Source organism: Mustelus asterias, chromosome 14, assembly GCF_964213995.1.
Source record: "Mustelus asterias chromosome 14, sMusAst1.hap1.1, whole genome shotgun sequence".
NCBI classification, from domain to species: Eukaryota; Metazoa; Chordata; class Chondrichthyes; order Carcharhiniformes; family Triakidae; genus Mustelus; species Mustelus asterias.
The window spans coordinates 3936865-3949957 of NC_135814.1; the positions used below are offsets into that span (position 1 = coordinate 3936865).

General features: G+C 49.1%; 1 protein-coding gene across 3 annotated transcripts in view; it reads left to right on the plus strand.

The window, feature by feature from the left end:
- The window catches only part of usp37 (ubiquitin specific peptidase 37), a 48879-nt gene extending 40869 nt beyond the window's left edge, over nt 1-8010 (plus strand). For all 3 annotated transcript variants that reach the window (XM_078227748.1, XM_078227750.1, XM_078227749.1), the window contains 4 exons: nt 2163-2278; nt 2656-2725; nt 4853-4991; nt 6577-8010. In XM_078227748.1, the coding sequence (XP_078083874.1) occupies nt 2163-2278; nt 2656-2725; nt 4853-4991; nt 6577-6664 (413 nt within the window). In that variant the 3' untranslated portion in view covers nt 6665-8010. The remainder of the gene's footprint in view (nt 1-2162; nt 2279-2655; nt 2726-4852; nt 4992-6576) is intronic.
- The last annotated feature ends 5083 nt before the right edge of the window (nt 8011-13093 follow it).

Genomic DNA, 13093 nt, shown 5'->3' on the forward strand with positions numbered 1-13093 from the left:
CACAGGTGGAACCTTGGCTTAATGCCTCACCCAAAGGGACAGCACCTTCAACAGTGCAGCACTCTCTCCGTACTTCCCAGGACTGCTAGCGTAGCTTGTGCTGTAGTAGGGCTCGAATCCACAGCGACAGTTTCAATGTAGATATCAAACTGGCTAAAGCAGTGCTTCCCAAACTGTGTCCCGATGTGATCCCATTTTAATGCCTGCAGTAGCGGCGGGGGGGGGGGGGGGGGGGGGGGGGTTTGGTAGGCATGCGTTGTTGACCAGGGTGGGGGTGGTTTAAAGCTGCTGGATTTGTCCTGAAAAGAAGTGGAGATCCATCTTCCTACAGGTTGTAGTTGTTATTGAGCCTCGAGAACAATGATTAAACCACTTCCATCAAAGGAAAATGGTGAATAGGCCTTGCAGCTGTCAAAAACTCAGTCCAACCTCCATGGCCGTCATTGCAGCCTTAAAGCCCGTGACCCTAAAATCCCATCCCGTGACCCAACTGGGGGTCATTTTAGAACCACTTCTCTTTGATATATACATAGTGACCTAGACTTGGGTATAAAAGGCACAATTGTAAAGTTTGCGGATGATGTGAAACTCCAATGTGTTGAAAGCATTGAGGAGGATGGTGTCTGAGTTCCATGGACAGACTGATAAAAATGCACAGACGGATGGTAGATACTGGATGCAGAGCCAGATTGAAGTGGTGGACTTTGTCTATCCTCATTCTTCCTATCAATGTAATTTAAAAGAGTTTGCAGCGACAGAAAAGCCTGAGGTGTGAGTACGTGAGCCTTTGAAGGTGGCAGGAGAGGTGAGAGAGGGGTTAGGGAATCTTGGAGGATCCTTGGCTGCCTTTACAGAGGCATAGAGACAAAAACTTCATAAAACACTTGTTAGAAAATATCTTACCTGCCATTCACGCCACGCGCCTGCTGCAGTGAAGCTGGAGAATTTGGTGGCCAGCCAAATCTCCGTTCCCTGCGGCGGGATGGGAAAATCCCATCGGTGTGAACGGTGAAGAGGTTCCAGTGATTGTGTCCAATTCTGGGCAGTAAGGATGTGAAGGTCTTGGAGAGAGAATGGTACCAAAAATGTGGGACTTCACTTAAATGGGGAGACTAGAGAGGCCTAGAGACTAGAGAGGTTCAAGGTGAGGGAGGGGGAGGTTTAACACGGATATCAGAAGGACGTATTTTACGCAGAGGGTGGTGGGGGCCTGGAATGCGCTGCCGGGCAAGGTGGTGGAGGCGGACACACTGGGAACATTTAAGACTTATCTAGACAGCCATATGAACGGAGTGGGAATGGAGGGATACAAAAGAATGGTCTAGTTTGGACCAGGGAGCGGCGCGGGCTTGGAGGGCCGAAGGGCCTGTTCCTGTGCTGTATTGTTCTTTGTTCTTAGATTTTTCCCTGTACCGCACAGCAGCAGTTATGGGGAGATTTAATTGAGGTGTTCAAAATCATGAAGGGTTTTGATACAGCAAATAAAGTGAAACATTTATACTGGCAGCAGAGTCAGTAACCAGAAGGCACAGGTTTAAGGTAAATGGCAAAGAACCGGGGTGGGCAGATGGGGAATATATATCACGCAACTAGTTGCTATGTGGAATGCACTGACTGGAAGGGATGGCAAGAATGGCGCAGGAGGCCATTCAGCCCATCATGTCTGTTACAGCACTCTGCAAGAGAGGCTCAGCTTGTCTCACTCCCCAGCCCTTCCCCCATAGCCCTGTGATCTCTTTCTCTTCAGGTGATTATCCAATACCCTTATGAGGGTCAGGTTAAATCTGCCTCCATAGTACACTCCAGACTGCGGAGGGGAGGGTGCAGGAGTGGAAAGCGACCAATTGAATAGCGGTATAATGGGGTGAAATGGCCTGTGCGCTGTGGCGGGAGCAAAAATGTGAGGCAATTCATTCATTCTGTAATGAGTGATGCATTAAAATGTGCAGTGGCTTCTTTTGCCATTTTAATATTGGTGCTCTGATGAATGTGAAATATTATCTCCGCTCCGGGTCTCCATGTGAAGGAGGTGAACTCAGGGAAAGCAACGCATGTGGTGAATAGTTCTACGTGAAGGAGAACACTGTGGGACTTGCTGCGCTTTGGTTTTGTGGTAAAGTAGTCTCCATTTTAATTGTCTTCCAATGAACACTTCCTTGCAGAGTTCAATAACTCCATCAGTGATCTCATGGGTTCGGATGAAGACTCCGGTAACGAGGAAATCTTGGACATGGACTACAGCGAGGCTGAAGCTGAGGAGTTGAAAAGGAATGCAGAGGTGAGTTGAAGGAGAGCACAGGCCAGTGGTGTTCACTGAGGTTTGCTGTGGGCCTCTTGGGAAATCGGGACATCACTGATCGGCACGGTGATAGAGCATTGTGGCCTCAGGACTCACCTCTGCTCTCTGCAGGACTAACTTCACTAGTCCCACCACCCCAAACTTTCCACTTTATGTTTTCTCTTCAGATAATGATTCAATTCCTCTTTGAAAGTCATTTAAACCACACTCGGAGCAGTGCATTCCAGGCCCTAACCATTCGCTGCGTTTAAAAGGGAAAAAAATAATGTTTTCCTCCTGCTGTCTTTGGGTTTCTTGTATAGGTTTCTCACATTGGGTGTTGAGTCTTTATACTGACTGGTTTCCTGTTCTTGCAGACAGGCGAGCTCGCACATTCTTACCGACTAATCAGTGTCGTCAGCCACATTGGCAGCTCCTCCTCCTCTGGTACGTACCAGATACTGTCACTTTTTGAAATTATATTCTTTCACAGGATGTGGGGCATCACTGGCTAGGCCAGCATTTATTGTTCATCTCTAATTTCCCCATTGAACTGCTGCAGTCCAGGTTGGTGTAGGTACACCAACAGTGCTGTTAGGCAGGGGAGTCCCAGCCACAATGAAGGAACGGCGATAAAGGTTCCAGGTCAGGATGGTGAGTGGGTTGGAGAGGGACCTGCGGGTGGTGGTGTTCCCAGGTATCTGCTCCCCATGTACTCGCTGGAAGCACCTTGCTTGTAGCCAGGTTACATGATCTGCCGACAGAGTATTGAGGATAATAGAACATAACCTGAGATTTGGATTTGTCAATTCTTCGGAAGGATTTTGAAGCTAATTGAAAAAGAGAAGGACACTGAAATTTGTTGTAGAAAAATCATTGGATAAAGTTGTTTAGCGCATAGTTCACGGGCTTGCTGCCTGCGAGTCTGAAGTTACACAGGTTCCTTCACCATGGAATCCAGTCCCTCACTGATGCCCAGCTCTCCACTGTCAGACACATGTCTGGTGTCGGATGTGTTAAACATGCTCTGTGGGTTTCATTCTGTACCAAGTCCTACTCACCGCCGTCACTCCAGTACTCACCAATCAATTACATTAGCTCTCAGGCCTGCAGTATAAAATTCTCTGTTGTAACCGATCCCTTTGTGGCTCCCTATCTCTGTAGCTCTCTCCAGCCCCCCTCCTCCTGACCCTGGATCTGTATGCCTCTTATTGCCCAAGAAACGAGGGGAGCTCTTCTTTTATGCCCACCTGACAGGAAATGTGCGGCCACAGTTTCATAGAATCCCCACGTGCATAAGGAGGGCATTCAGCCCATCGAGTCTGCACCGACAACATCCCACCCCAGGCCCTATCCCCATAACCCCACACGTTTACCCCGCTAATCCCTCTAACATTCAGGGACACTAAGGGGCAATTTATCATGACCAATCAACCTAACCGGCACACCTTTGGACTGTGGGAGGAAACCGGAGCACCCGGAGGAAACCCACGCAGACACTGGGAGAACGTGCAGACTCCATACAGACAGTGACCATAGCCGGGAATTGAACCCAGGTCCCTGGCGCTGAGGCACAGTGCTAACCTCTGCCACCATGCCTGGCATTGTGGTGGAGGCGGGATGCCTCACATCCTTTAACAAGTATCTGGATGAGCACTTGGCACACCATAACATTCTTGGCTATGGGCCAAGTGCTGGCAAGTGGGGTTAGGCGGGCAGGTCAGGGCCTTTCATGTGTCGGTGTAGACTCGATGGGCCGAAGGGCCTCTTCCACACTGTAATATTCTGACTGTTTTGCTGAAACCACATCTGCCTTCCTGTGTACAGTTTTGGTCTCACTACCTGAGGGAAGATGCATTTACCTTTGAGCCAAGATCGATTCCTGCGATAAGTGGGCTGGCATCTGGGGAGTGATTGAATAAAATCAGCCTTTATTCTCTGGCATTTAGAAAAATGAAGAGTGACATTGAAACGTATAAAGGACCTGACTGGATTCCCAGCTGGAGAGTCTGGGACAAAGAGGCAGGGTCTCCGGATAAGGAGTCGGCCATTTAGGAGTGAGACCAGGAACCGGTTCACTCTGGGTTGAGAATCTCTGGAATGCTATGGCTGCTCAGTTGTTGAATATATCAAAACCAAGTGCTCGGTTTTTTTGGTGGGGGGATGATAGTTTTTTGGGGACGCGGTGAATTAAGTGATGTTAATGGTGCAGGTGCTGTGACAGTTGAGTGCAATTCTCCAATTGTGATGAAAAGCAGCTGATAATATTAATTGGGGAAGGGTTAGGGCACAGACCCCCTGTACGAGATTGCGGGGGGGGGGGGGGGGTGTAGCCTGTACTTTATTTTTAGTTACACTGAGCGTAGCTGATGATAATGACGGACTGGCTCCAGTTCTTCCTTTGCTGATCGGATTAACAGGGACCCAGGGAGTGGGCAGGGACCGGGCATTGATGTACAAGATGGGCTGCGATATTACTGAATAGAGGGACAGGCTCAAGGAGCCGAACAATCACAGTGACTCATATTTCTTACAAAGCTGGCTGATCACTCGGTGACTTTTTACTTTGTATAGGGCATTACATCAGTGATGTTTACGATATAAAGAAGCAGACCTGGCTGACGTATAATGATCTGGAAGTGTCCAAGACGATGGAGGGCACTGTGCAGTCAGAACGAGACAAGAGTGGCTACATCTTTTTCTACATGCACAAGTAAGAGCTGGATTTCTGTGTGTGTGTGTGTGTGTGTGTGTGTATATACGATTTGATTTATTATTGTCACATGTCTTAGGATACAGTGAGAAGTATTGTTTCTTGCGCGCTATTCAGACAGCATACCGTTCACAGAGAAGGAAACGAGAGAGTGCAGAATGTAGTGTTACAGTCATAGCTAGGGTGTAGAGAAAGATCAACTTAATGCGAGGTAGGTCCATTCAAAAGTCTGACAGCAGCAGGGAAGAAGCTGTTCTTGAGTCTGTTGGTATGTGATCTCAGACGTTTTCCCGATGGAAGAAGGTGGAAGAGAGAATGTCCGGGGTGCGTGGGGTCCTTAATTATGCTGGCTGCTTTTCCAAGGCAGCGGGAAGTGTAGACTAGAGTCAATGGATGGGAGGCTGGTTTGCGTACTGGACTAAGCTTCATTCACGACCCTTTGTAGTTCCTTGCGGTCTTGGGCAGAGCAGGAGCCCATACCAAGCTGTGATACAACCAGAAAGGATGCTTTCTATGGTGCATCTGTAAAAGTTGATGAGAGTTTTAACATTGACAGTTGGATGTGCCAAATTCCCTTAGTCTCCTGAAAAAGTAGAGGTGTTGGTGAGCTTTCTTAACTATAGTTCTGCATAGAGGGACCAGAACAGGTTGTTGGTGAACTGGACACCGACAAACCTGAGGCTCTCGACCATTTCTACTTCATCCCCATTGATGTAGACCGAAATGCCCTCCACTATGCTTCCTGAAGTTGATGACTATCTCCTTTTGTTGACATTGAGGGAGAGATTGTGTGTGGGCTGTGTGTGTGTTGTATTTAACTCCCCTGATCCCATCCCCGTGTAACCGTATCTCTGGCCACATCCTTATTCTGTACCTGTATCACTGATATCCCGTACCTGTCTCCTTTCACATCCCCCCCACTCCCACACTGATATCTTCTACCTGCTATTGTGTAGCACATCGCTTCCCACCAATCCTGTGGGTGTGATGCTGCCAGGTTTTGCTCCTGTGTTGTAGCACGGTGGTGCTGGTTGGAGCGTCCTGCCTGTGAGGGGCCATTCTTTCCGCCAGTTGCTGAATTGGGGGCTTTCCTGTTACTAATCTCATAGAATCATAGAGGTTTCCAGTGTGGAAACAGGCCCTTCGGCCCAACTTGTCCATGCTGCCCTTTTTTAAAAAACCCCTAAGCTAGTCCCAATTGCCCGCATTTGGCCCATATCCCTCTATACCCATCGTACCCATGTAACTATCTAAATGCTTTTTAAAAGACACAATTGTACCCGCCTCTACTACTACCTCTGGCAGCTTGTTCCAGACACTCACCACCCTCTGTGTGAAAAAATTGCCCCTCTGGACACTTTTGTATCTCTCCCCTCTCACCTTAAACCTATGCCCTCAAGTTTTAGACTCCCCTACCTTTGGGAAAAGATATTGACTATCTAGCTGATCTATGCCCCTCATTGTTTTTTTTGACCTCTATAAGATCACTCCTCAGCCTCCTACGTTTCAGAGAGAAAAGTCCCAATTTATCCAGCCTCTCCTTATAACTCAAATCACTCTTTTTCCATTCTCCTTTACAACACAGAGAAGTGTTTGAAGAGCTGGTGGAGGCAGAGAAATGCTCGCAGCCGATGGGTTTGGACTCCAGCAGGCCGGTGCTGCAGCCCCTGTGACGACATGCAGACTACAGCACGGGAGCTCCTCGCGCTAGCACTCTACTACCAGGGACCGATTGCCGTTTACAGCGAGTCCTGGGATAAATACCTCCTACAATAGTGATAGATCTTCGCCAGACTGCAGGGCCTTCACTTGTTTGGTCTGTGGAAGCAGACGGTGGTGCTGAAAGTTGCCGCTCCGGGATCACAGCGCGGTGAGCTTACTCCTCACACGGACAAGCACCTGAACTTTGTTACGCGAGTCCCGGACAAGTACTGGTGTCAATCTGTCACTATTTCCAAAGATTTTCAAGGAATTCGAGTTGGAATTGCATCACGAGACTGTTAGACATGAGGGGTTTTTTTGTTTTTTTTTTAAGAAGAAAAAAATATAATATATGAATCTAAAATTTCTGTTCTTCCCCTGGCGAGGTATGTATGTGCCAACTAAACAAGGAGCGTGGATGGAGACCTCAGCCTGTGCGTGACACTCGAATATCTAGGGTTAGACAGAGGGTTTAGGTTTGGTTTGTATAGCCAAGCTGTAAAACGTAAGTAAGAATTATTTTGCTCAGAGCATTAACATTGTATTTACATGTTCTTAGGGGTGTGAGAGATACTTTGCTTTCTAAGGGGAAACAGACAAAGTTTGAACTTTTCTCCTGCAACCAGTTTCTGCGTCCTCCCTGTCCTGTCAGGACCCTACACTAAGCACCCCCCCCCCCCCCCTTCTACCCCTGTGGTTTCTTATAAGAGTGCCTGTGGTTTTCGCAAAGATTGCTGCTCCACAGAAAGCCAGGCTTGAGGTTTCCCTGAATCACTCTTTAGACTATGTTAAGTTGCTGCGGTGTCAGTGGCACTGGAGCTGAAACCTTGGTCCAAATGTGAAGCAGCCCAAGTACCCGCAGAGTGTGCTTCGGTCTGTAACTAAACCTATTCAAGGAGGAGGCCTTTGTAAGATTATTCTCTGTTCTGCGGCGGTTTCTAAGCCCTTTGGGCGGCTGGTGACTGGCTGCCTCTCCCTTCGTCAAGCTGAGAGATGTTCCTTAGCTTCAGCTCACCATTTTATACGGCACTTTATTTTCCTACTCCTCTGCATCTTGAGGTCAGTGCACTGGAAACTGTCCCTTCATCCACTACCTCCCCCACTGTCACTCTTCCCTAAGTGAGACCGAAGCAACCAGAGACTGGCCCCCGGAATCTGCTCAGTCAGGTGAGGGGTGGCTTAATATGCCGATAATTCAGTGAAAAGGGCTCTCCTCACTGGAGGTCTAAGCTCCACACCAGACTGTCTCGATCTCACACAGTTGGGCGCAGTGTTTGTACAATTTAAGTGTTGAATAAATTATTGACTTTTTGAAAGTAATCTTTTATTTTTGTGATGTAATTGTTGATCTTTGCCAGTCGCCGCTGAGACTCTTGCTGGAGTTTTGCTGGCACGTCCTCCCCAGAATCGGGGCAGGCGAGGCTCAGAGTGGCATTTTCCGTTGGGCTTCGGGCGGGCGAGGTGATAAAATTCGGCATTTGTCTCTGCTGCTTCGGTCATTCTGACCACGCCGTGCTGACAAGGGTTAGAGTTCACAGCTGCTAATCCCAGAGAGACTGCTGCTGTCTTGGTAACCATGGCCCGGACCCTGGTGCCGGCCCGCAGCCTGGCACAACTGGTACTCTGTGTTCCAGCGGGTAGGACTCTCGCCCACCGCCAGCATCTTTCAAACCTCATTGCTCCAACAGCTTGATGCCTGTGGCTGCTATTGCTTCTGTTGCTCCGGTCAGCTGATTGCTATAACGCTGTTAATCCAGTCTCTGGGGGCTGGGCCGGGGTCCAGTCTCCGGGGTCTGGGTCGGGTCTCCGGGAGCTGGGCCAGGGTCGGGTCTCCTGGGCCAGGGGCTGGGCCGGGGTCCAGTGCTGCTCCTGTTAGCTGATTGTTATAACGTTGTTAATCCAGTCTCTGGGGGCTGGGCTGGAGTCGGGTCTCCGGGTACCAGGCGGGGGATCCGGCGTCTGGGTCGGGGTGGGCCAGGGTCCGGTGCCCCAGTGAATGATGCGACTGCAGCTACCACACCTTTAGGTTCGCTGCTTCAGCACTGTGACCGCAAAGGCCCAACTTTGCAAGTTGTTCTCGGTTTAAAGGAACACCATGGTGCACAAAGAGATTGCTCTCCCTGTTCCTTTGTAATTAATGCTGAGAATCGACAAGGTGTAAAGACCTCCTGAGTCTCGGGCAAAGAGCTGGTGTCCATTGGGGTCGGCAGAAGGTGCTTTCTATTTCTGGGAAGGCTGGCAGGTGTTTAATCCCACTTAGACTTCCCTGTTTGTGGTATGGACTCAGCATCAGGAGCGGGGGTTACTACCCCTGTGGGGGGGAGGTGGTCACACCACTCCAGCAGACAGCCATTCTGACCCTCAGGAGGCAGCTCATTGCCCATTGGGGGTAGAGGATGGTGCTGCATTGCTTTGTCCCTTGAGGCAGGGTATAATTCTGGTGGTTAATGATCTTAAGCCCCAACAAGGCTCCTGTCAGATGAAGTCTCTCACTGTTCAATTCTTTGCACCCATAACTCAGTGTGGAAGAGTGCAGCAGTCCTGCAACTCTCCTCAGAACACACAGTTCATGGACACCACATGCAGAACAGCCAATTCTCTGCTTTTGATAAATCCTGACAGTGTGTATGGTTGATGATGTGGAGTTGCCGGCGTTGGACTGGGGTAAACACCGTAAGAAGTCTAACAACACCAGGTTAAAGTCCAACAGCTTTATTTGGTAGCAAAGGCCACTCAGTGGCTTTTGCTACCAAATAAAGCTGTTGGATTTTAACCTGGTGTTGTTAGACTTCTTACGGTGTGTATGGTTCACAGGAGCCTGGGATTTGTCTTCACTCCCTTCACCCTCGTCCCTGCTGCTACAGAGGCCCAGTACACAGGACCTGCTTTCCAGCAGATGAAGGAACCTGGTGATTAGGAAGCAAATTCAGGGTGCTGACTTGCACTCTGTTACTGAGCAGCTGGGGTTCATGCAGCTTGTTTGTGGCTTCACCTGTCTGTTCCCAAAACCCAGAGCTTGGGATCTGGGAGAGAATCTCACTGACCCACAGATGCCCGAGGAGTTTTCCCCACTCTGACAAATGCTCAGATTCTCCCTGCTTCCAGATGCCAAGTCAAAAAAACAGGGAGATTAACTATTTTAACAGTGAACAGAGCTGCCAAATCCCAATTTCTTTTCGTCTCCACACTCTTTCCCCCCCCCCCCCCCTCCCCCTCCCTCTCGCGCTGTACAGATGCTGATTGCAGATTGAGTTCTAGGAACTGGTTATTCCGAGGAGATTCCCCTTCGGTGGTGCATTGCCTTCCCTCCGCTCTCATCCATAACTTACACCCTCAGTCCCCTCTCCTGGTATATCTGTTTCGTTCTGTCACTCAGTCCCCTCTCCTGGTATATCTGTTTCGTTCTGTCACTCAGTTCCCTCTCCTGGTATATCTGTTTCGTTCTGTCACTCAGTTCCCTCTCCTGGTATATCTGTTTCGTTCTGTCACTCAGTCCCCTCTCCTGGTATATCTGTTTCGTTCTGTCACTCAGTCCCCTCCTGTCTGTGCCCTCGTTTCTCTGAATCCTCCCTTAGGGGATATCTGCTCCTTGCTGTTTCTGGGCCGGGGGGTGGGGGGGGGGGGGGGGGGTGCGTTTACTGAATATCTGTCACCAATATCTGTACACTCAGGATTTCTCTCATGGACTATTTAGAGTCAGGGAAGCGTCATCATTAGCACCAATCACTCCAGTTCGTATGCAGATAATAAGAAGGCAGGATTCTCTGAAATGTTAACCATCGGCCCCTTTTTTTTTTATATTGTGGGCTATGATGGGAGGAGAGGGCAGCTGAAAGGGACAGTGTCTCTCTACAAAATAATCAGCAGATTGGGGTCGGTGGCTCTTGGGTTTTTCTGAGGACTGTCGGGGAGTTTGTTTGCGTGCCAGGAATGGTTAGGTGCGTGCCGCCCGCTCACTAGACTGGCCATTGCACTGACATCGCGGGCAGAGCTGAGAGAACCCAGCCCCGGCACCAAGTGAAATGGTGCTGCCGATCCTTGGCGCTGTCCCCGGCTCCATGGCGTAGGTTCAGAGGGGGGCGGCAGAGTTACTGTTAGGGACGGCACATTCTAAGGTCAGCTGCTTGGATTCCCAAAGTTTGCGGTGAGCCTGTTTGTTGGGAGTTTATTTTTATTCTGGCCCGCGTTGTGGCTGGAGGACAGCCGGATGACTGCTCGTATTTATATAATATATATCCAGATATTTATGTGTGTAAATGAAATTAATTTCATGTCTGAGGGAAGTACGATTCTCACGTGGGTTGTGACGTTTCTTTCTGACAAAAGGGCTCTGTCCACAAAACCTGTCGCCCCTTGTTGGGAGCGTTTGATTTGCTGCGCTCAGAATCTATTGCAGTTTTCCCTCGAGCGTAACTGAGCAGCGTTTGTGTGTGTTGAGGTGTTTCTCTGTGTTTTAGCAGATGGGGGGAGGGGGGGGTTTGCCTGTGACGATTGCTGCTGCTGCTGTCCCTGTGATTTCTTTCAAACAGTCCACACAAAGGTTTGTGACAATAAAAGATGATTCTGTTTTAAAAACCTGGTGGTCAACTCCAGCACTTTTTTCTCTGCTCGTCTGAAGTTTTTAAAGGAGGATGGGTCTTTGTTGGGTGGGGTGGGGGGGGGGGGTCATGCCCTGGGTTGGCTAACCAAACGGAATGGCGCTAAATGGGTCTTTTCCTGGGTGGCAGCTGTAACTAGTGTCTGTCACAAGGTTCAGCCCTCAGGCCCCCAACTATTTACAATCTATACGGGAAAGCAAGTTGCAATGAGGAAATAAGAAATTTACAAATGGATATGGGTAGGTTAAGGTGAGTGGGCGATGTTTTATATTTAAAAGGGCTGCAGGCTGCTTTAAGAGCTGATAACATTTAATTTGATGGGGATGTCATTAGGGTGTTTGCAGAGGCTGCTGTTTTAGTTCGTACTCTGCAGAGAACATCTCTAATAAATCTGTTGTTGTTCATAGAATCCCACAGTGCAGACGGAGGCCATTCAGCCCATCGAGCCTGCACCGATAACAATCCCACCCAGGCCCTATCCTCATAACCCCACGTATTTCCTCTGCTAATCGCCCTGACATTAAGAGGCAATTTAGCATGGCCAATCCACCTAACCACCATGTCCTTCGGACTGTGGGAGGAAACCAGGAGCACCCAGAGGAAACCCACGCAGACACGGGGAGAACGTACAAACTCCACACAGACAGTGACCCAAGCTGGAAATTGAACCTGGGTCCCTGGCACTGTGAAGCAGCAGTGCTAGCCACTGTGCCACCGTGCCGCCCATATTTGGGGCGGCACGGTAGCACAGTGGTTAGCACTGCTGCTTCACAGCTCCAGGGACCTAGGTTCGATTCCCGGCTTGGGTCACTGTCTATGCGGAGTCTGTACATTCTCCCCGTGTCTGCGTGGGTTTCCTCCGGGTGCTCCAGTTTCCTCCCACAGCCTAAAGATGTGCGGGTTAGGTTGATTGGCCATGCTAAAATTGCCCCTTAGTGTCCTGAGATGCGTAGGTTAGAGGGATTCGTGGGTAAATGTGATGGGATAAGGGGGTAGGACCTGGGTGGGATTGTGGTCGGTGCAGACTTGATGGGCCAGATGGCCTCTTTCTGCACTGTAGGGTTTCTATGACATTCTATGACATACAGCAATGAGTATTAGAAATGCAGCTATTTCTAATAGTTAATGATGCACTCAAATATGTTGCACTTGTCGCAACACATTTACCTGCAGTAGGCCTACCAGTGGGAACAGATAACGCTTCCTGAATGAGAAGCTGATGCTGTTTCACAGACGTCAAACACAGGATGTCCAGTTCCAGGGATGACAGTCTCAATCGGAGATCTGGTTCAACGCTAAGTTTATTCTGATATTTGGTCTTCAATGTGACAAGCCCTGAGAATCCAGTTTTGCAAAAGACAGGTTGTAAGAAAGGGCATCAGAAATTTTACTGCCTTGTCAGACAAATCTGGGCATTCCGAAGCACCTTTAAGTCGAGCGTCAGTCAGGTAGTTGTGTGGCTCCTGTGCCATTCAGCCTCACACAGTGGGCAGGGAGAGCAGTGTTGTGGCTAAGTGGAGTTCAACACCTTGCTCAGAACTGTGTTCCAGCCAATAAAGTGGTGGCAGTCAGAGAATTGTGCGTGAAATTCAACCCTGCTGTATCGACATCAACCCACGACAGAAAACCATGAGAGATCATGATCCTGGGCATTCGAGTTTAATCAAGCTAGGATCTATAAACAGGGAAATTCTACACTGGAAATAACGTATATCTGGCTTTTTGAAACCTTTCCCTTTGGCATGGGGGCAGGTGGGTCCAGATTAAGAATGAAATAACCTTACAGTTGGAGTGAGTCCATTC